The sequence below is a fragment of the Macadamia integrifolia genome, chromosome 9 (genome assembly GCF_013358625.1).
Source record: "Macadamia integrifolia cultivar HAES 741 chromosome 9, SCU_Mint_v3, whole genome shotgun sequence".
Classification (NCBI taxonomy): domain Eukaryota; kingdom Viridiplantae; phylum Streptophyta; class Magnoliopsida; order Proteales; family Proteaceae; genus Macadamia; species Macadamia integrifolia.
The window spans coordinates 28700934-28725254 of NC_056565.1; the positions used below are offsets into that span (position 1 = coordinate 28700934).

General features: G+C 38.6%; 1 protein-coding gene across 2 annotated transcripts in view; it reads right to left on the reverse strand.

Annotated features, from left to right (window-relative positions):
• LOC122090070 (mRNA-capping enzyme) overlaps positions 1 to 14046 on the reverse strand; it is a 41075-nt gene extending 27029 nt beyond the window's left edge. Inside the window, exons 1-4 of one of the 2 annotated variants that reach the window (XM_042659906.1) lie at positions 13882 to 14046; positions 13589 to 13795; positions 12231 to 12350; positions 11765 to 11814 (exon numbers count right to left, since the gene is read on the reverse strand). In XM_042659906.1, the coding sequence (XP_042515840.1) occupies positions 11765 to 11814; positions 12231 to 12350; positions 13589 to 13795; positions 13882 to 14031 (527 nt within the window). In that variant the 5' untranslated portion in view covers positions 14032 to 14046. Of the gene's footprint in view, positions 1 to 11764; positions 11815 to 12230; positions 12354 to 13588; positions 13796 to 13881 lie in introns of both variants that reach the window. The other variant, XM_042659905.1, reaches the window with a different exon arrangement.
• Positions 14047 to 24321: the final 10275 nt, after the last annotated feature.

The window sequence follows — 24321 nt, forward strand, 5'->3', positions numbered from 1 at the left end:
GGACACAGTCGAAACCTGCGAAAGTTCTCAAACTATGATAGAGACCACCACACATTCTACCTTTGCCAATCATTGCCCCCATCACCAAGTCCTAAAACATAGTGAGTTGGAAAGAAAGTGACTTTACAGATCAAATCTTTAGTAATACTACCAACGGGCAGTAAATTAGTAGAAAACTTAAGAACATGTAACACAGAAGACAATGATAATGAAGGAGAGCACTAAATGGAACCTAATCTAACAATAGGGGAAAGGGAACCATCAACGACACGAACTTTGGTACTACCTGAAGAGGGACAATAGGTAAAAAAAAGTGTAAACCGGTCATGTGATTAGTAGCCCCAGAGTCAATTATCCAAGACGGGGAGGCTACATACGCATTATGGCCAAAAAATATGGTACCAGAGTGGGCGGAGTGGGAAGCAGTGATTGTTGGTATAAAGGAGGCAGTAGCAAAAACAGTAGAGGATCCCATTTGAGTTAATATACGACGAAGTAAATGTTTTTAATATTTGTTATTTCATTTACTTAAGATATTATTCATAAATAAGCAAATACCCCCTATTTGAATCCAATAAAAATAGTTTAAAAATCAAATTCCAAAAGGATAAAAAGTCAACCCCCCAGTCCAAGAACAAAAACTGGATTTTGTTTATATGGACGATTTTCAACTTTTCAATGCTAGGGTTTTTCTCAATTATGAAAATTTTATAAATTCTATCATGTTAAAACATTGCTAAAAACCAAAAGTCCGGTAAAAAAATATTTTGTTTTGATATTCATAAAATTATTTTCATTCAGACGATTTTAACAGTATTCGCGCACTTAAAAATAAGTTTGACTAAAGCATTACTTTGTCATTGCAACTCAGATTTAAGTAATCTTAGACTTGTTAGAAAGCTGGTTTTATATTATAACTAATACAAAAAGTCTCATGTAAAAATAAAATCATTTGACCAGTCAAACTTTATTATAGAATTAGAGTATTTTTCTAAATGTTGATTTTTTATAACTTAATATGACTTAATATTAATTTTTTATGATTTGATGTGGCTAAATGTTGATTTTTAATGGCTTGATGTGGCTTAATCTTGATTTTTTATGATACAAGGTATATATAACTTACTAAATAATGTTAGAAAATTGAAAAAATAAAAAATAACACTTGTTCGCCTAGTTCGCCTTAAGGCGTGCGCCTTCTCGCCTAAGCACTTAGACAACCCTCCACCGCCTTGGTTCGCCTTGGCGCCGTGACAACTATGCCCTAGTGTGACGATCCTTGCCACAATAGTCACATTTGATAACTGGTTTGTCGAGAGAGTTTGAGGCAGTAGTTTGGGAACCAGTACTAGTAGCAGAACCAGAGCGGATCGATCCTGAGAAAGAGGTTGTAACATCTCAGATCGATGTTGTTCCTCAGCCTGAATGAGGGAATACGCTTCCTCAAGTGAAGGTGAAGGATCATGATTAAGCACACTAGCCCTAATCTAATCATATTCCACATTGAGATCGACCAGAAAATCATAAATGCGGAGCTCCTCCTTAAGCTTCTTAAAACCAACAACATCAGTCCCACAAACAAATTGATAAGTCACATAATAATCAATCTCATTCCACATACCTGCAAATCATAGTAATATTGAGCTACAGAAAGCTCTTTCTGAGTAACCCGAAGAACCTTCTTCCTCAATTCAAAACACTAGGCACACTTGCCCACGTGAGAATAGGTGGCCTCAGCGGCTTTCCAAATCTTAGTAGAATCAAGTAACAAATATGTCCGAGCAATAGAAGAAGACATAGAATTAATTAGATAGGACATTACCATCCAGTTGGTAGCATCCCATTTGTCCTGAGCAGGACCTACAGTAGGAGGGCGTTCTGAATCACCTGTGAGAAATCTAACATAACCACGACCAACAATCGACAGACGACAAGTAGTAAGACCAAGACCAAATCAAATAGTTGCTCCCATCCAACTTGATGGTGCTAGTAGGGAAGAGAGGGTAATTGGGACCAGAGGAACGAACCCTACTTCTTGAGTAACTGATATCCCGGAATCTTCAGACACTATGGATGCAGATTCAACAAGTAATCACAAAAGAAGCCGACCAATCCAGAGCTAATCAAGCATAAGCGACTCCAAGACAAGGGCCCCCAGTGGGAGAACACTCACCACTGAGGGCGAGAGCAAAGGAGAGGCAAAATTGCCCCCTTTTACATTTTTTTATTTTTTATTTTTTGGAATAGACGAGCGCATGTGAGGTCTAGTTGGTTTAGGGTTTGGTTTAGGAGTGGTAAGCTTGGGTTGGGTCTAGGTTTAGTTGGTTTAGATTGGGATGGGATTAGGTCTAGTTGGATTAGGATTAGACTGGAGTTGGTTTAGGAGTAGGTGGTTTCATGGGTTCAGAGGTGGGGTTGCAGGCGAAGGAAGGAGGGTTTAGGCGAAGGAAGAAGGGTTCAGGCAACTTCGTGGGTTTAGGCGAAGGGTTCAAGAGAAGGAACGAGGGTTCAAGAGGCTTCGTGGGTTCCGAGGAGGGTTGCAGCAGAGATGAAGGTTGGCTTCGTGGGTTCAGGCGAAGGAAGAAGGGTTGCAGAAGGGTGGCTTCTTAGCAGATATTCTTACACCAGTAATTGATCGAAGGGTTCAGGCAAAGGAAGGAGGGTTCAGGAGGCTTCGTGGGTTTAGAGGAGGGTTGCAGCGATGATGAAGGTTCGCTTTGTGGGTTCAGGCGAAGGAAGGAGGGTTGCAGGAGGTTGGCTTCATGGGCTGGTGAAGGTTGCAGGGATGATGGTCGCAGATTTGGTGCAGGGTTCTTGGCGGTGATGGTTGCAGAGATGATAGCACAGGTTTGGTGCAGGGTTCTTGGCTGTGATGGCTGCAGGGATGTTGGTGCAGGTCTTGGCAGTGATGGTGAGGCTAAAATGCAGAAGGTAATGGGCTGGGGTTTGGTGATCAGACCTGCTCTGATACTATGAAGAATTGGTGAAATTCTAACTTGTGCGTTAATGGGCACAGGCCTCCTTCATTTATAGCAAAATAAGTAGTCCTAGTCATTACAGTAGTCTAAGTGTACTAGTCCTTATAGTAGTCTACGTGGTCCCTAACTCATTATCATATTGTTCAACACTCATATATCCCTGAAATTGCCACATCAGCCTCCCATGTGCTACAACTAGGTATACCCATTACCCACCAATATATAAAGGGTAAAATGGAGAATTAAAATTAGCAGTAAATTAGTTAGCAGTCTTGCACAATTATTTACCCACGACCAAAAGAAAAATACTAAAATCAAAATAAAAAAGTATGTGAAGAAAAAATAAATAAAACCTCCTCACTCCACCTAATAAAATGTCATATCAACCCAGTGACAAGCTTTAAAAGCATAACTTACAGCTCCCTTACAATTCATCATTATCTTCTATGTCCTAATGTACAAGACTTCTAATTTAGAAAACCAAAACCAAAAAAAAAAATTCATATCAAAGCATCTACCAGGACTCAAAACATATATATATAAAGCAAGAAAATGAAGACCATTATATTCCCTAAACTGTTCAAGACGATGATAATATATGGGCAAAGTATCCTATGTGGCCAGTAATGAAAGCCTTCCTTAAAAACCCAAATATTAGCCATATGGCATCTTTGTTCGCACTCAAAATTTGTGGGGTTGTTCTCCACATGATTATCCATCTATTTGGTACGTTTCAGATTCATTCCATATTTTAACGCATCGACATAGAGCCTCAAAATTTGAATGAAAATTCAAGTTTGGTTTTTTTTTTTTTTTTTTTTTTTTTTCTGGTAGAAAAAATTCAAGTTTGGTCAAGGTTTAAAGTATCGATACGCATCGGTATCGGCCCTTATCAATACGATACTACTGATACAGTACATGGAAACGATATGTATCTTACAATACATACCGATATGTACAGATACATAATGAAACGCACCTTTCACCTCGATTTTTTATTTTTCATAGAGTATCAGCACGAATCGGTATATATCGATCAAAACAGACTGCTATGGTACGCTACGGCCATATAATGGCCAAGATGGGTCATCTCTCAGCAAAATACAATTTTTTGAGAGGGGTTTTTGTTCCAAAGTTGCAGCCAGCCATATTTCTCTCTAACTAAAATGGAAATCAAGGTTGGGGATCTATATTACACCCATAAACAACTACGAACCTCGTATTCAACAAAGGTAAAGCAAAGATTCAAAGCATCAAGGCCCTCAACAACAATTTCAATTGAATATACTTGTCTCTCAATGCGATACTCTCCATTTTAGTATTTATGGATAATACATGTTATATATAGTTTTTTTTAAACTTTTTTGTATGCAAAAGTGTGTAAAAAAGTGTTTCCTATCCATTTAAGTGTGTATCTTAGCGTATGTCCGATATGGTATCCTCCGATATGTATCTTAATTTTTCCCGACCAATACCGATACTTCAATCCTTGAGTTTTTGCTAACATTAATACCATTGAAAATAAAAAGCGTAATAGTCTACCCAAGTGAACTGCTCATTCATGTGGACCCTGAGGTCAGTTATCATGTGACGGATTCTTCAGCTAGGCAAGGAGTTTATAGGCCTTTATGGAGTTCAAACAATTCAATAAGTTTGCCTATAAGGGGTCAATATAAATTCTTTGGTTTTCCTCTTTATTATTTTCTTTGATGTCGAACAATATAAGGGCATAATTGGACAACCAGGTTTTGACATGTGCAAGTCCCCAAATCGAGTCCAAAAATAATGAAACCTGGTCAAGACACACCAAGGCTTGATAAACGACGACTCAATCTGAGTCTCTCCAACTTTCCAGACTCGGATGCGATAATAAGTAGCCAAGGGTTCTCATACAATGGACATGTGCGAATAAAGAATTTAGTCCAAAAGCATAGGATTAGATTAGCATCTTGGAACATTAGATCATTAACAAGGAAGAGTATAGAGTTGATTGATGTTATAAGGAGAAGGATTAACAATCCATGTATTCCAGAGACTAGATATGGAAGGGTAAAAAAGGTAAGATGTCAAACGACTTCAAACTTTGGTATTCGGGAGATCAAAGTAATAGAAGTGGAGTAAGCATAATAGTGGACAAAGACCTAATGAATGATGTGGAGGATGTTAAAAGACTGGAGATAGGATTATAAATATCAAGTTTGCATTGGATAAAGAGGTTGTCAATATAATTAGCACTTATGCATCCCAAGTAGGATTGGATGAAAGTAGGAAATTACAATTTTGGGAGCACATACATGGATTAGTGTAAGGATTTGGACAGTGAATGGATTATTATAAGAGGGGCCCTGAATGGACATGTCAAGAGGGAATGTAGAGGCTATAAAGATGTGCATGGAGGTTACAGAGTTGGGGAGAGGAATGAAGAGGGGGTCTAAGTTTTAGACTATGCAGTAGCTTATGACTTATCCATAGTGAACACCTTATTTGAAAAGAGAAAGGAGAACCTATTTACCTACAAAAGTGGGCACAATACCAGCCAAATAAATTTCTTCTCAACTAGAAGGTCCGAAAGATGGTTGTGTAAGGACTGCGAGGTTAAACCTGGGGAGAGCCTAACCACTCAACATAGACTGGTAAATCTTAAACACTCTTGATTCCAAGGTTGATCTAAGTTTCGGTCAGCAAACCTAGGAATGATAAAGTAAAGAATGACAAGAATAGAGCTGATTTGGGAGGTTGCCCCATTGCATGATAAGCTCCGAGAAAGTCGTTTAAGGTGGTATGGCCATGTGCAACAAAGGCTTGGAGATGCACCAGTAAGGAGTGATCTGATTCAGATTGAAGGATCTAAAAGAGCTAGTGGGAGGCCTAAAATGACCATAGGAGTAGTGAATGTATTGTTTAGGTCTTGTCCCAAGTATGACCTCGAATAGATCTGATTGGAGAGCAAGAATCCATGTAACTGAGCCCATTTAGGTAAGATTTTTCTGATTTGTTATTTTGTGTTCATTTCCTTTTATTTATACATTCCTTTACGATCTATGTAGCCGACCCCATTAAATCGGGACAAGGCTGAGTGGTTGTTGTTTTTGTCGGGTTTTTTTTTTATCTAGAGTCAAGTGAAACTCGTTATTTTCTTGCATTACCCATAGGCCATATCTATAGACCATAACTATGCTCTACTAAAATGCTACATTTAAGAGAGCCGAAAAACCCTTGCATTTGGAGTTTTGGACCTTCCCTCCCCCCCTCTCCTTCTGTCTTCCCCAATTTCTCCCCTCCACCCTATATCACTCTACCCCTCCCAGCTCCAGCAACAACACCAATAAAAACATGACCTTACCCCCTCTCCCCCCCAACAAAAAAAAAAAGAAAAGAAAAAAATGAATCTCATGTAGTATTATAGTGCGTCAGGTAGGCAGCTGGCACCCTATTATACCCATTAAATCTATTTTCCATGATCCTACTACCTTCTGATTATTATTATGGATTTTTTATTTATTGTTTATTGGATATTATCTTCTCTTTTTTATGTCCTTTGGCACTAATTCGGTATGTAAGCGTAAAATTAGATTGGCTTCCTAGAACATTGGCTCTCTAACAGGTAAGAGCTTGGAGTTGATAGATGGTATGCGGAGAAGACAGATTAATGTTGCATATATCCAAGAAACAAGGTGGAAAGGCACCAAGCTAAGGGGTTAGATAATTTCAAACTTTGGTATTTGGGGGAGGCAAGCGGGAGAGGTGGAGTGGGCATAGTAGTGGACAAGGACCTCAAGAACGATGTTGTAGATGTTCAAAGAATCGGAGATAGGATTTTCTCCATTACACTGGTGCTAGGCGATGAAGTTATCAATATAGCCAGTGTGTGCGCCACAAACATGACTTGAGGAGAGTGTTAAATCACAATTCTAGGAGCACACTGATGAATTAGTACAAGGTTTTGGTCAGGGTAAGAAAATTTTTATTGGAGGGGACCTTAATGGACATATGGACAAAGGATTGTAGAGGATCTGATTTTGTGAAGTTACAACAAAGAGTTGTAATCTCGCCGAGACAGTCGAGTTGGAGTCGAAATTTCTTCGACTCCTCACGAGATGGGGTTTCAATAGAATGGGGTTGTATCATACACGAAATTTCGGCGTTGCACCGAAATTTGGACCAAAACACAGTACTAATTTTAATTCGTAGCCTGTTCCGTTTCGGAAAAAAAAAAAGCCAAAATTACTGAGATATTACCGGTATCTCCGTAAGATTTCGAACCATAGGGAGTAGAGAATTCAGCTCCTCATACATCCTTTTGAAATCAGCAAAGTACTGAGTTAGAGGCCAGCCCTTTCGATTAGTCCAATAAAACTTCTGAGACAACTCATAAATGCGAGCAAGGTTTTGTCCAGAATACCAAACATTCATATAGTCCCACAACTCCTTCACAGTATCGATGTGAGTAACATCAACTGTGGAATTATCCATAGAGTTCAATAGTTGTCCCAAAATACATGCATCAACTGTATCCCACGTAGTATCATTAACAGGTTTCACCTTTGTTTGATGACCCCGTTGATCTAGACCAGTCAAAACAAGCTGCAAAATTTGCTTCCACTGCTGAAAATTGGCAACTCCTGCAAGCTTCTTTTTTGTAATCCCATGTGATAATGAGGACATCACCTCAGTGACAACATTCTTTCCTTCAGTATCAGCCATTAATGCACAGAGATTCACAGAAAATCACACAAGAACCAGAAAATTGATCCACAGAGAAACCAGAGAATCAATCTAACCTCCTTGTTAGATCACACAAGATTGATCTTATATAATTGACCAATCAAAATAAGATAACAAACCAAATCTTCAAACAAACTTAAATAAAATCAACAACCGAAGAGAAATTAACTCAGATTTCAAAACCCTAACTTGGGTAAAACAGAAGAATACCTACGGTAGGGTGTACAATGCTCCAATGATGCTGAATTTTGGACCGGATGTCCCTAATATGATGCTAAAGAAAACCCCAAAAGGAATTTACAATCTGATATGGCAAAAATATATTTTGGCAAGAAGCTAAAACTTCAATTGATTTCTCCAACAGTGTGTAATCCAATCTTCAAACCAAAAGACCCTAACCAGTAGTCACTCCTAACAATAATGAGTAGATTCTTCAAAACATATGATTGATTTTAGTCAATGCAACCTCTATACATGAATCAGCAAAACAGGGGATGAAAACACCCCCCCTAGAGAATCGTGAGCCCCTCAAGAAGAACCAGGAACAGCCAATATGGGAATTTGACTGTTACTTAATTGTAGACTGAAAACAGGAACTGATCTAGATTATTTTAGGGATCAGCTCTGATACCATGTAAATAAGAGAGAAGAGAAGAGAAGAGAGCTGCAACCTGGGCAACGGGAGCCCCTATCGATGAGATTGGAGCTGCCCAATACTTTCATTATATAGCAAAACAGAATACCTAACATAACAGAACTAGGAATCATAACAGTACTAGGAAAATAAAAACAGAAATAAAACAAACATCAAACTAGCTTTCCTAATATAACTAGGACTAGATCAGAATTCTTCTAAGGAGAAATTCGTGGCTTATGCTGGACAGCCAGCTGGCCACCACTCATCCTCCCCCTCACGCATACCATATTCAAACATTGATAAATCTTATCCCGTATGTTGTGGTTGTTAAAAGGGCGTGAGATAGGATTCTATCCATAAAGTTTGTGCTAGATAAAGAGGAGGTCAACATAATTAGCGTGTATGCACCTCAAGCAGGGTTGTATGAAAGTAGTAAGATACAATTTTGGGAACACATGAATGACTTAATACATGGTTTTGGTCCAGATGAAAAGATTATCATGGGAGGAAATTTGACTGGTCATGTTGCTAGAGATAGGAGAGGCTATGAAGTGGTTAGGGAAGATACAAGGTTGGGGAGAGGAATTATGAGGGGACCTCAGTTCTAGACTTCGCAATAGTCTATGACCCACCTATTGTGAACACCTTCTACGCTAAGAGAGAAGAAAATTTGATCACCTACAAAAGTGGGCAACATACCAGCCAAATCGACTTTTTCCTTACTAGAAGGTCTGACAGATTGTTACGTAAGGATTGCAAGGTTATACCTGGAGAGAGCTTGACATCTCAACATATATTGCTTTTTGGATATGTATTATAGTGTATCGAAGCATAAGTCAAGGAAACCTATCTGCCCTAAGATAAGATGGTGGAGATTGAAAGGAGAGACATTGAGGTTCTTTACCGATAAAGTGGTGAAACAGAGAAAGTGGGATTTTGAAAGAGATGCCAACACGATGTGGACTGAGATGATGGATTGCATAAAAAAAGTTGCTAAAGAGATTTTAGGGATGTCTAAGGGTACTCAGCTAGCCCTAGAGAGACTTAGTGGTGGGATGACGAAGTGCACGCAGCCATTAAGCTCAAGGAAGACAGTTTTAAGATTTGGCAAAGGACTAAGGAGGCCGAAGATCAAGAGAGATACAAGGCTGCCAGAAATGAGGCAAGAAAGATTGTGGAGAAAGCACGGGCAAAGAAATATGAGGACTTTTACAACAATCTAAACGCTAACGAAGGGGAAAAAGATATTTACAAGATAACCAAAATTCGAGATAGGAAGAGCAGAGATTTTGATAATGTTCGATGTATCAAGGGTGATGATGGTGGAGTACTTGTAAAGGATGGAGACATTCACAGGAGATGGGTCGAGTATTTTTGCATCTTACTAAATGGAGACGACACTTGGATGAATAATGAGAGTATACATCATAACAACATGCTTCAAAGATATGTTCGTAAGGTAGGAGTGATTGAAGTTAAAACATCCTGAGTAAGAAGGTAGGTAAGACACCAAGCCCATATGAGTTACCAATCGAAGTGTATAAGGGTTTGGAGTGTGTGGGGTTGTCTCGCTAACCAGGTTGTTTAACAAGATTATGAATATGAGACAGATGCCGGATGAATGGAAGAGAAATATTGTAATTCCAATATACAAAAATAAAGGCGAAATACAGAGCAGCAATAACTATAAAGGCATAAACTTATAAGTTATATCGTGAAATTATGGGAGAAGGTCATCGAAGTCCGAATAAGAAGAGAATCTAGGGTCTTGAACAACCAATTTGGTTTTACACTTGGGAGATCCACAACAGAAGTGATTTACCTTCTACAGAAGCTCATGGAAAAATCAAGAACCTACAAGTAGGATCTTTATATGGTCTTCATCGACCTAGAAAGGGCTTATGACAGAGTCCCCAGAAAGATAATCTCGCATGCATTGGAGAATAAAGGGGTGTCTACTATGTATGTGGACATAATTAAAGATATGTATGAGAGCACGCTAACTAGTGTGAGATCCGTGGGAGGTCATAGTAGTGAGTTCTCAATTACCATTGGGTTACATCAATGATCCGCTTTATGTCCCTATCTGTTTACACTTATAATGGATGATTTAACTAAGAACAACCAAAGAGAGGTTCCATGGTGGTCCATGGTGTATGTTTTTTGCTGATGATATCATTTTAGTGGATGAGATTGTGGCAGGGATTAATGCTAAGTTGGAGTTATGGAGATCTAATTAGGAATCAAGGTCTTAAGATAAGTAGAAAGAAGATGAAGTGATGAAACTTGAGGAGAGAGATTCCGCAAAGCAATTGTTTTAAATATTTGGGGTCAACTATTAATAAGGATGGTGAGATAGATGACGTCTTTCACAGAATTAAAGCAGGATGGATGACCTGGAGAGATAAATCTGGAGTGTTATGCGATCGAAGTATTTCTCTCAAGTTTAAAGGAAAGTTCTATAGGACTGTCGTAAGACCGACTATGTTGGGCAGTCAAGAAGCGTAACGTAGATAAGTGTTGCAGAGATGTGGATGTTGAGATGGATGTGCGACAAAACTAAGAGAGATAGAGTAAGGAATGACAGGGTTAGAGCTGAGATGGGAGTGGCCCCAATTCAAGACAAGCTTCGAGAATGTAGTTAATGTGGTATGGCCATGTTCAGAGAAGGCCTTGGGATGCTCCAGTATGGAGGCGTGATCAGATCCAGTGGAAGGGAAATAGAAGAGCTAGGGGCAGAACTAAAATGTCAATTGATGAGTTGGTAAGGAAAGACATGCAGAAACTATGTCTTAACCCTAGTATGACATCAAACAAAGTTGTTTGGAGAGCAAAGATCCATGTTGCCGACTGCGTTTAGGTGGGAGGGCCAAGAGGTGTTGCATTGCCTTGTTTCATTTCTTTTCTTTAACTTTTCCCCTTTGCCCACTTCTTTCTTTTATCTTTTTCTTTGACGAATCCATGTAGCCGACCCCATTCAGTTGGGAAAAGGCTTAGGTTTGAGAAGTGTGAGTCGAGTCGAAAAACCTGGTTTCCCAACTGTGTAAAGGGGTAAAAAGGAATATGACTTGAGGCTTTGTATTTTGTTTTTATAATTAAATTATATTTCCCTGTTATTTAAAAAAGTAAAAAGTAATAGCCCTAAATTGTTGGACCATTTAGTGGATATTAGAGCTGAACCTTGACATATGGCTAATCCAAGGTAGGGAATTCCCATCTGACAGTCAGATTAGACTGTGTTGCCTTCCATGGGGTCCAAAAGCTAGATTAATAAGGACATGCTTTGTTAATGGGCCATGTAAATAAAATTTTGCCATATATATGTATATATAGCATGCCAGAGTATGCAAGAATTATGTACAAAAAAAAAATCGAAATTCGGGAAGATGATGATTATAAGTAATAAAGATGTGTGGACTCAAACCTGTTGAGAGACACAGGGTGCGAGCCTGGAAACTGTAAGATTCGTTTCGTCTGAAGACCAAAAAACACAAATCGTTTTATAATTGAAGATAAAGCATAAATATATATGAATGCATGCCTAAGCAATAAGAATCTTACCATATGAAGCAGCAAATATCCACCAAGGGAAAAAAAAAAAGTTAACATTATATCAAATTGATAGCGTGTGGTCAACCCCTTTTTGTACATTAAAAAATACAAGGGTGAAATATGTCCTAACTGGCACAACTGGACACCAAAAGTTACAGAATTGTTTGTGTTATACAGAGTGAACCACAAAGCAAGGGCTCCACCCTGTAAGTCAACTGCTGGGCATATAATATTCCAAGGCAGAAGATCACATGCTTGAATCTAGCTTCTAAGTGTGAACCTGAGAGAAGCAATAAAAAAATATATCAAAAGAAAAAAGAAATCCTTCAAGGGCCTACCCCTGTACCCAATTTGAGTGTGTGATAACAGAATTGTCGCATTGCATCTTGCTGGTCAGCAGGTATTGCATCTCCCATGACATCATCATTTGTCATTACTTCATTTTCTACACGATCATCCTGCTACAAGAAAATAATTATCAAATGGTTAGACTAAAGATACTTCAAAGAAATTTGTAAGAACCTGAAAAATAGATATAAGCATACATATTGCCACTCTGTGGACTTTTAGGGCTTAAATAGCTCTATCAATATGTGACTTTTATCTCCTAACTTTACCCCTATGGAGTCAATTAATAGAAATCATATTACATTCGTAAAGGAGTGATGACATCGGCTACCTTGATCACCATGGAAGAAGTTAGGAGTTCAACCAGCTAATATATAGGCCGGGGTTTAGGATATTTAACTGAGGAGCTCTTTATGAAGTTCTGTAGCTGCTGAAATCTCTTTTAACAGAAACTGCAATGAGCTAAAAATGAGAAGAAATAGGAAAAAGGGAGAAGAAAACTATAGGAAGGAAAGGGGAGAAAGGGGAGGAATCAAAGACAGCAGAGAAGACGGGAGAGAAAATAGGGGAAGAGTAAAGAAGAAATGGATGCGGAAGACAGAGAGAAGATCGATTGAGAGACAGAGAGAGCCGATAACAATAGGGCAGAGGAGTGGAGGGAAAAGAACCACACACCCCACAATTTAGAAGAAAAAATATGTATACATATACTATTTCATTCTAACTCGATCAATTGGGCAGGGATCACATCTTATATTTAAAGACAATACATAAGAAAGAGATTAGCCCTAAACAGACTTCTAATCAAACTAAACAATGTTTAGAACTTCCCTAACCTAGAAACTAATTTCAGCTCCTTTGTTTGCGGCCCACGACAGCACCAATAAACTACCACCAAAAAGAAGAAAATGTCATAACAACCCCCACAACTTAACCATTTTGGGATGTATAATTTAGCCTATTACACATAAGATTTTTTTAAAATCCCAAACTCATATATTACTAAAACTGCGCTTATATTTAAACTGAGGATGCATTAAGGAAGTTAATGATGCCTATAACCCATTTAACACCCATACTAGCCTATTATTGATAAATTAATTCTCATAAGTTTCTTAACCACAAGAGCCCAGTCAAAATATTTTAAGAGATTATCTGCATAAAAATAATTCTAATTGGCATCTCAAGCATGTCCAGATAAAAAATAAAAAATAAAAAACATTATAAAAAACATAGATCTCAAAATTGAACATTTATTGCACTGTAACCATCCACCCGGACTGAAAACATCTAATAAAGTAATAAAATGATATATTAGCCAGGTATATTCTCTCAAGATAATGCATACTTGCAAAGAAACATCTATAGCACCATCATCATCCTCATCTGGCACAGCTTCACCATTCAGGTCAAAATCAGAAGATCTTTTCCACTCTGGAGTTGGTGGGCAAATGACTGTTTCAGGTTTCCTCTCATGATAGAAAGTGTACAATGCATCAATATAGTCCTGTTTATATATTCCTGGTGGGCGTGCACTAGCAAATCTATGTATTGCCTGCAAAGCAAACAACAAAGCAGTCGTAAAACAAATACGTTCAACAGCTGAACAAACATAAAATAAGTTCAAGACACATTGCTCACCTCAGTGACAGATAACGATAGTGAACGGATAAGAAAATGAATTATCATAAAGCCTGTGCGATTATGCCCATGAGTACAATGAACAAGAATAAACCTCTTTGACTGTTTATGGCGGGACAAAAACTGGAAGACCTGAAAGAAATTCCACATACAATAATCAGGTTTCAATCTAGAATTATTAGTAAGATAATGAAACTAATAAACGGAACTATATGGGGAACAATTTCAGTAAGAAGTAATTTAAAAAAGGAGAAATCATTAAGAACAATGGTTGCCTCGCAGCTGTGGGACATGGAAATGGGTGAAATTCTCAAAATCCAGCACCCATTATTATAGAAAATGGCGTACCCACTGCACGAGGCTCCTGCCACTGCGAGATCTGGGGAGGATCATAATGTACACAGCCTTACCCCTGCTTCGCGGAGAGGCTGTATCCCAACTCAAACCCGCGACCACTAGGTCACAATGGAGCAACCTTACCGACACCGTTGTGCAGATGTCCACTCTCCAACACCGATTATTATAAAAGTTAAAATAATAAAGAAAAGGTGAAGAAGTTTTTCTAGTCTGGAAGGTCTAGAGAGTTTCTCTAGTCCAGCACCAATATTTACCATGTGGAAGATTGAAGAGAGCTGAAATTTTGTGGAGAGTATCATAGTTGTTAAGGCATCGCCTAGGCGTTCAGGCTATTTCTTGGACCCAAGACAAAAACACGCCTTGTGGACACTTCAAGAGTTTACCGTGACATATGTTTATTGCTTTGTTTATTATAATGTTGGTTTTCTAATATTAGGTCATCACTAGCATAATTATCTCACATTGCATTGATATGGATTCTATGTTGCATATAAACATAATTCTATAAAATTATCATTGCTATATTACATATGGTTATATATTGCATGCCTAGGGCGCCTAAGCGACGCCTAGAAACCACTCCAATGCCTCAGGTTGTCTAGTTGCCTTGACAACTATGGACGGTATACACCCCAAGGGCCCTTGCTAACATGTCAAGTTTAACCAAAATGGAGCTGCTGAGTGGCAAAATAAGGTTCTGAAAAACCAGGGACAAAATGTAACTTTTTCAAGAAATAGACAATTGAAAACACGTTAGAATATGCCAATACATGGGAGGATATATGATTGAATTTGAGTCTGAAATTTGACATATGTCCAATATCAACCACTTCCTAGACATCCATAAAGTCGAAATTTCAACCTTCCACATGGAAAAACCTGGTGCAGGGCTAAAGATACCCACGAGTCTTGCCAGATTAGAAGACACCTCCCCCCACTCAAAAGAAAAAAAGATTCATGGACTCAAGGGTATTGACGCAGGGCCGAAGGTTTACTTAAGGAGGCACAAGGATAAGGGCCATCGGACAGCCCCTAACTAGACCCATGGTTGGCCTTTTAAAATTAGTCGACGAGGGGCAGGGGCCTTGAAGTCTTAGTTAATTGTTCTGTTTTGGGCCCATACTTAAGCCCATTAAGACTCTCGTGAGTGGCTTAATGGCCAAGTTACTGATATTCTCTTTTATTTTCTTTCCTTTTAAGTACTTTCAATTTTCCTTGTACTGTTTTAGAAGCTATTAATTAAGGATAAGTGCAAGGAGTAATTCACGATTTGACAAAAGATATTACTTAAAAAAAAAAAAATGACTTCTCTTGAAGCACTGCTCCTCTGGTGAAATCTGTTTAGGGTAGTGAAGCTTTCCCTTGACTTTCGGTGATGAAACCAAGTCAATAACTTCTTATTATTATTCTATTTTGTTGTCCTTTATCCTGGCATATTCCAGCAAGCTAGGGCCTACATGATAACCATTCTGTTTCTCTATTTCTCCTCTTTTTCTTTTTTCTAGGAACAAAAAAAGAATAGAAATCCATTTGCCAATAGCCAGTTCATTTTTTGTTCCTGAGAATGAACTGGGACCAAAAGATTGCTAGGAAATAGAAAAAAAGAAGCATATTTTAGGAACTTCTCTATCCTAGAAATAAGGGAAAGAAATAGGGGGTTTCTCTTTAATGAGCACATGGTTAATTTGATGGGTAAGGAAATAATTTCATGTAAAATATAAAACACCTCCAATGCAACTTCAACCACCACTCACCACCTCCACCTCCTCCTCCACCGCCTATGCCAAACATTTAGGTATTGAATGACATTTTGTAAACTTATATCAATTCCAAATTAATATGCGCTTAACAAATGTATTTTTTTGCCCAGAAAACAGAAAAACAAAAAAGTCATTTCTAGATAGAAATTTAGCCCAGAAACAGAATGGTTATCATGCAGGCCCCCCATTTTTCACAGTCGTGGCTGATAACCAGGTAACAACAGTGCTATTTCATTGTCTATTTGTCTGCTTAATACAGTTCTTCACCATCTCAATCAGTTCTAAAGTTTAATGTTCTGTTCGGTGTATGCGATAGCCAGTGTTCCAGCTTCTCCATTCTGATTTTAATCCCTGGTTTCTGAAGATCTGACCCTTAGATTGAGTTTTTTTTTTTTTTTTTTTTTGTGTCATTCCTCGCCTTATTTGCTCCATTCAATCCAACTTTGATTTTAATCCCTGGTTTCTGCAAGAGTTTTCCTTTACTTTCTATTTCTGTTCTTCATAACGTCATATTTTCTGTCACTGTTTTCATGCAGCCAGTTGAACCTTCTGCTCTCAGAATTTCCTTCTTTCATATTGGAGGCCTAAAGAGAGGTTAGCTTTTACAGAATCTCTTTGAACAACAGCCCTTGTTGAGTAGTAATTTCATGAAGATGACTCTGCGCTTCTTGGAGTTGCTTCAAGGATTCCTCCATCTTTTTTGACCATGTTCCATCAGCCATTCAAAGGCCCAACTGCTCCGAAAACAAATTGTTGTGGCCTGAATAGGGATTCAGCCTTTTCTTGCCTCGAGCTTACGAGCTATAATGTTAAAAACCGCAAGAACATATAGAAAATACAGACATAATTGGATGGTCACAGCAGTTACTCAACTTCTAGTAACAACTACTAGTAAAGAACTAACCAGAGAAACTACTAGTTAACTGACTCAAAAAATTAATACCAATTGGCACCTAATTATCACACCTGGGTATTTATTTGATATAACAAAAAAAGGCTACAGCAGCAGTTATTCAACTTCTATCTTTCCTTCATGGAATTCAACTTGCCTTCAAGTTGAACATTAGGATACCGCTCCATCAAAATTTTGTTATGCTCGCATGTAGCATCTTTAAAAGCAGTTATTTGCCGCTGAATGAAGATCTGGATCACCTTTGCTTCATTGCCCCGTTTAACCATACACTAGTCAAGGTTGCCTCTGGAATCAGAAGGACAGAATCATCCTTGAAACTGGCCATTATAATGGACTTGGTGTATTGCGTTAATGAGACTGAACCTTAGGGTGTTGTTTATGGTATATAGCAAGAATCAAAGGCAATTTTCCCTTCCTTATTGCTGTTTTCACAGGGATATCATCCCAATCACCCGGCATTCTTATTGCTGGATTGGATTTCTAGTCTGCAGTGAATTCTTCTATCATTCCCTTTCATTAGCTAGACAGTTCTATTTTCTTCTCCATTAGTTACATTTCGTTTAATTTCTGCTTTAATATTTTCTCATTCAAATTCCGTTGGGCTTATTACACACAACCTTAATTTGGGTCTTCTGAACCCTAGCATCGATTAAATATGTCTTGAACAAAGAGTCCTACAATTAATTATGGTTTCTAGAACTTGCCACAATGATGGAGGGCCGGTTAGAGAAGAAGGGGAAGATCAGAGTAGCAGGGGGTGGGGGGAAAGGGAGGCACACTCTCTCTCAGAGCACAAAGAAAACCAATTCTCATTCAATATCAAATATCTCTTCTGATTGTCCATCGGTTACATCTAATATATAGGAAAAATAAAAGACATGAAATTGGAAACCAACTAAAATAGGAAACTAGCCTAATCTAGAAAACAAATCATGAAATGCAACTAGTTCAAACCAATTCTAACCCCTACGTGTACTACTACTTGGAAATAAAGGCTCAAACTAATAATCTAATATTTCCAACCCTTGTTGGACCAAAACACTATGCTGGATCGATTCTTCTCGGTTCTAGGATTCCAAAGCCAATCATGCTGGTCCAACCAATCAAGCAGCCATATCTGCGTCCACTCTCCTCATCTAAAAAGAACTCGATTTCGTCTAGTTGGGAAAAGGACTGAGGAGACCGTCTGAAGGAATACATTGAATGATGAACGATCCCACCATCTTCATGAGCTCAATTTTAGGGAGATCTTTAGTAGGATGAGACTTCATAGTCTTGTTGCCGTGCTTAAAAGCATAGGTGTTGGCATAGCCACAATGTTGTACTTTCTTGTCAAACAGCCGCGGTCTACCAGGAAGGAATGGCACACCTTCATAGGGAGGACGTCACATTGGACTGTATCCTTAAATCCACTAAGGAATATGTGAACAAACACTTATCTGTGATGTTGAGATTAGTGTTGCTCACCCATGCAACCCTGTAAGGATTTGGATGTGGCTTTGTCTTCAAACCCAGTTTACAAACAGCATCTACAGAGATAACATTAGTTCAGCTACCTTTATCAATGACCAAGGTTAACAGTTGGCCATTGTACTTCACATAGGCCTAGAAAACTATTGCGGTGCCAATCTTCATCTTTAGTGGTTTTGGCTGGTCAACACAAGATGAAGGACATAAAAAGGATATGGGTCCTCATCACTTGTAGTGTCGTTGACTTCACCTGATGCACGCTCTTCCCCAAAAAATAATTGTTTCAGAAGCAAGTTGCTCTTCTGAATATAAGGTAAAGGAGAATCCTTATCAATAAAAGCAACCAAACGGTTAGAACACTGAGCACTGATATGTTCGAATCTTTTGCACTAGTGGCACTGAATAGTAACCATTTTCACCACAGAAGGTCTTCCTGAACCACGCCGAGGTGGAGAGTATGGATGATTAGGCCGTGAAGATGACGTCTAAATCAGGTCGAGGTAGAGAATAGGGTCAGCTAGAGCGTGATGATGCCATATGAAGCACTAGCTTGTGAACTGTTGACTGACTTCTCCTAGGTAGAAGGTTCTTGCTGAATGGAACTTCTACCTCGAGGAAAAGTATCTATAAAAGTTCTCTGATTGTATGGACGCTTCAAACTTTCCTCAACTTGATAGGCTACTTGTACCGCATCTACCATTGTAGGCAAACGACTAGATGCAAAGGCAGTACTAATTTGAAGGTGCAAACCATTGCGTAATTGTGCTACCAAAACCTCATCCCTCTCAAAATCAGAACAAGTGGTATAATAATAGAATCTAGCAACGAACTCTTCAACGGTCAAATTCTCATGTTTCAATTGTGCAAACCTGATGTGCATGCGTTGCTTATAATCAGAAGGTTGGAATCTCAAGTTCATGACATCATTCATTTCAGCCCAAGTAGTGACTAACCTAATGCCTCAGCTTCCGTTCTGCTATTGTTGCTTAACCCACCAAACTCGGGTCGTGGCTTTCAATTTAGCCTTTGCAAATAAGACCTTTCGGGCCTTAGTCAACCCGTACCATTTGAAAAATGTCTATAAGCTATAAATCTAGTCAAGGTACAACTCTGGATTGTTTTCTCCATAAAAATTAAGGACATCCAATTTTTCTGCTCTTTTCGCTCCATAATCATCATATCAACCAGTTCCATATGGTAATGGAGGTGGCAATGGTGGCAGATCCTATGGAGTAGTGTTAGAAGAATCCCCAGATTGAATAGGACTCTTTCCTCTATCTGCGGCCACTAATAGGTCAAGAGAAGCTTGCGTGGTTGTCATCATTGCCTGAATAGAGGTGACAGTTATGGTGAGGGTATCAAAACGTTTAGTGGGAGTGTCAATTTTTTAGTCAGTTTCACCTTTATAGGCATTGAGCTTCGCATTAGTTTCACCCTTATAGGAGTTAAGCTGTTGGAGACCTTCACTATTGGCTACCATGATGATTATAAACAAAAGAGCACTCGAGAGTAATGGCAAAATAGTAAAAATATGGAAGGTTATGATAACAGTAGCAAAACCATAAATATATAGAAATCCCTATGTGAGTGGAAAATTGTAATTATGAAAGTTCAAAACTAAGATGTTTGTATGTAAGACGAGGGCAAGGGTAAACTTGGAAGGTAAGTAAAAAAAAAAAGGATAATTAAGAATGAGATGGGAAGGTACGGGGTAAAGCTTGAAACAAGGAGATAATTAAAGAAAACGATAAAGAAAGAGATCGGGGATGGGGTTCCAAATACCGACAAAGGATACTTCTTGTTGGAGACAAAGTCCAGAAAAGGACTTTTCTTTTCCCTGTTGAAGCAAGGAAACCACGGAGGTTAAGCAATACTACTGCAAAAGAGGAGGGCCAACAAGAGGAAAGGAGGAGCTCCAAGGACCGGTGACATCGAAGGAAGGAAGTCCAGCCTGGAGGTGACCTGCAGGAGAACTTCGAAACAAGTATGGTTCTCTCTCTCTTATCGTCTGTGTCTCTTCTTTTGTTCTTTTCTTTTCTTCTCACCAAGGATTAAAGTATCGGTATCAGTCGCCGTATCGGTCAGTCAAAATTAAGATACGTATCGGAGGGTATCGTATCGTATCGGAGATACGCTAAGATACGCACATAAATGGATAGGGAACACATTTTTATACACTTTTGCATAAAAAAAACAGTTAAAAAAAGCTATATATAACATGTAGAATGCATAAATACTTAAGTAGAGAGTATCGTATTGATAGACAAATATATTGAGTTGAAAATGTTCAAAATGATGAGGTTTGAGTTTCTTACAGTTTTTTCTTTCCTCATTGCCATTGCTACTGTGATGAGTGTCGTGAAGAGTGTCGTGGTGGTTCAAATCCTTGGTTCAAACTATTTAGAAAAATTAAATTTTTTTTATAAAAGTTGTAGATTAAATGTTTTTAAAGAACATATAAAAAATCAACAAAGTGTGGACCAATATATTTGAGTAGATCTAAGAAATAAAAAAAAAATTGAAACCCTCACTTTTTTGGGGAAAAAATGTGGGTTCCATTTGAATCATGTATTTAGTAATTATAAGTTATGACATTATTTTTAAGAGTTGAATGAACTAAATTTAAAATAAAAAAAAAAATTTTTGGGGATTTTTCTTTTTTTAAAAAATTAATTTCGGAATAAAAAAAACTTTTTTTTTGAGAAAAATCAAAAATTTTCATGGAAGTTGTAGAACACTTGTTTTTACATAACATATAAAAAATCTAAACATTTTTAACCATTGAGCATGAGTAGATCTAAGAAATTTGAAAAAAATTGAAACCCTCATTTTCTCTTGAAAAAAGTTTGTAAATCCTTATAAATCCAATGATTTCATGTAATAATGATGCACAAAATGTGATTCTAAGTATGATGAACCTTAGATTTATAAAAAAACTTGAAAATCTAAGGTTAAAATTGAAAAAAGTGAGTAAAGATTCAAGAACTTACTATTCAAATGTTTCAACTTTCAAGTTCAAGCCTTCAAGGTTCTTCTTGGACTATGTTTTTCTCCTTCTTTGAACCATTCACTTCCACAATGTTTTTTTCAATCTACCATTTGAGTCTCCAAAAAGGTGTGTGAATCAAAGGGGAAGAAAGAAGTAAAATATAGAAAACTGTTGGTGAGAGTGTGAAGTGTTTGTTTCAAACAACAAAAGGCACATTCACACTTAAGTAGCCGTATCGTACCGATATGGTACGATACGACTCGATACTGCACGATACATTCGGTATGGTACCGATACTCTCGGGAATTTTCAGATTTTCAAAAGTTCGTATCGTAGAGTATCTTACGTATCGGTACCGATACGGTACGGTACGATACGATACGCTGATACACAAAAGGGGGCCCAAAATTCCCCGTAGCGTATCGGTATGTATTGTGTCAATGCCTACCAATACGGATACGTATCGGCCGATACGGCACGATACACACCGATACTTAAAACCATGGGTGAGTCAGAAACAACAAAAGAAAATGAGTTATCTAGTGATTTACCAGGACAACAGGAAGTAATAGAAGTTCCCTATACTGTAGCAAAGGGTAAAGGGAAGCGTACTCACAAAGCACCTGTGAGATACGAGTTTGAGGACATGGTTGCCTATGCCCTCACTGTAGGTACATGTGATCCATCTTCCTACCATGATGCTTTGAGTGATGCATAGCATGATAAATGGATGGCATCTATGATGGAGGAAATGGAGTCTCTGTAGAAGAACAAGACTTGGGAGATTGTAGAAAAACCTAAGGGAAGAAAAAATATTGGGTGTAAATGAGTCTTTTGTAAGAAAGAGGCAGCATTTGAGAAGGAGCGTGAAAGGTATAAGGCCTGACTTGTAGCCAAGGGCTATGCACAGAAGTAAGGGATAGACTATAATAAAATATTCTCTCCAATGGTGAAACACACTTCAATTAGGGTACTACTTGCTTTGGTGACCATGTATAATTTGGAGCTTGAGCAGCTTGATGTGAAGACTGTATTTCTTCATGGTGACTTGGAGGAACAGATTTACATGGAGTAGCCTGAATGTTTCAAGGTGCAAGGAAAGGAAGATCATGTTTGTCTGCTTAAGAGGTCGCTTTATGATCTTAAGCAATCTCCTAGGCAGTGGTACAAATGTTTTGATTCCCACATGATGAAGATTGGCTACACAAGAAGTGAGTATGATAGTTGTGTTTATTATAAAGTGTCAAGTGATAATTCCATTATTTTGTTGATGCTTTATGTTGATGACATGCTCATTGCTGCAAAGAATAAACATGATATAGTCTCTTTGAAGTCTTTGTTGAGTGCTGAATTTGAGATGGAGAATCTTGGTGCTGCTAAGAAGATCCTTGGCATGGAAATCCTTAGAGATAGAAATGTAGGTAAATTTTTGGTAACTCAGAAGAGGTATATTGAAAAGGTGCTAGAGCATTTCAACATGAAAAGGCTAAGCCGGTTAGCACTCCGTTAGTTGGCCACTTCAAATTATCTGAAAGGGAATGCCCTGCAACACATGAGGAGGTGGAGCATATGTCTCAGGTCCCCTATGCTAGCGCAGTTGGGAGTCTCATGTATGCTATGGTTTGTAGCAGGCCAGATTTGTCTCATGCAGTCAGTGTTGTTAGCAGATACATGAGTAATCTAGGGAAGGAGCATTAGAATGCAATTAAGTGGATCTTTAGATATTTGAGCAAGATTAAAGATATCGGTATTATGTTCAGTGGCAAGGGAAGTTTCGCAAAATTGGCAGGTTCTGTTGATTCCAACTATGCTGGTGATTTAGACAAGAGGAGGTCTACTACAGGGTATGTATTTATATTGGCTGGTGGACCTATATCATGAAGGGCGATGCTTCAGTCTACAATTGCATTGTCCACTACAGAGGCAGAGTACATGGCGGCAGTTGAGGCTGCCAAGGAAGGAGTTTGGTTGGCTGGACTGGTTCATGAGTTGGGGTTGGAGCAAGGAGGTACAGTGTTACATTGTGACAGTCAGAGTGCCATACATCTTGCAAAGAATCAGGTGTTTCATGCAAGGACAAAGCATATTGATGTGAGATTTCACAAGATCAGGGAGCTTGTGTCAGAGGTGGCAGTATTCACTTGAGAAAAATTCATACAGATCTCAATCCTGCAGATATGTTTACCAAGCCAGTTACTACAGAGAAGTTCGAGTCTTGTTTGGACTTGATTAATATTACTCACTGTTGAAGATGAGGGATGCACCATACAGGTGCGGGTTTGTACCTCTGATAAGGTATGGGGATGAAGACGTCTACAGGTTATCTTTACAGGAGACTCGACAGAATTCAAGCCAAGGTGGAGATTGTTGGTGTACGATGTCTTGTATTCCATCACAGTTTAATTCAGGGAGTACTGGCGTAGCACCTCAACAGGTAGGATGCCGGTCCCGCTAGCCGGTTAGCGGGCCGTGGGGGTTGCAAGGGGGCAGGAGGCCCTCCTGCATAGCAGGGGGTGCCCCCCATTCGAATTTTTTATTTGAGGGCAGTTGTGTACTTTTCGGATTAGATTTTTTCATTATATATTTGTAGCGAGGGTTTATTTCTTTGTAATACAAGCAATACTGAGAGGTGTGAGGGACGAGCGCTATAACCCTATTCTCCATTGATAGTGAAGCAGGATCTCATCTCACCGGGGACGTAGGAAATCTTGCCGAACCTCGTAAAATCTGTGTGCATTGCTTGTTCTTGTTTTTCCATTATCTTCTGCATCGTTTTAGGGTTGTGTTTCTACAAATATCTGCCAAGTGGGAGAATGTAAGTTGATATGGTCTATATCAACATAAGGTGGTTATCATGTAACCACCAGCAGGAGTTGTAACTCCTAGAACTCTATGATGATTGGCATTATTGGTTTTTTATATCTCTACAACGAGTCACTAGCTCTACATTC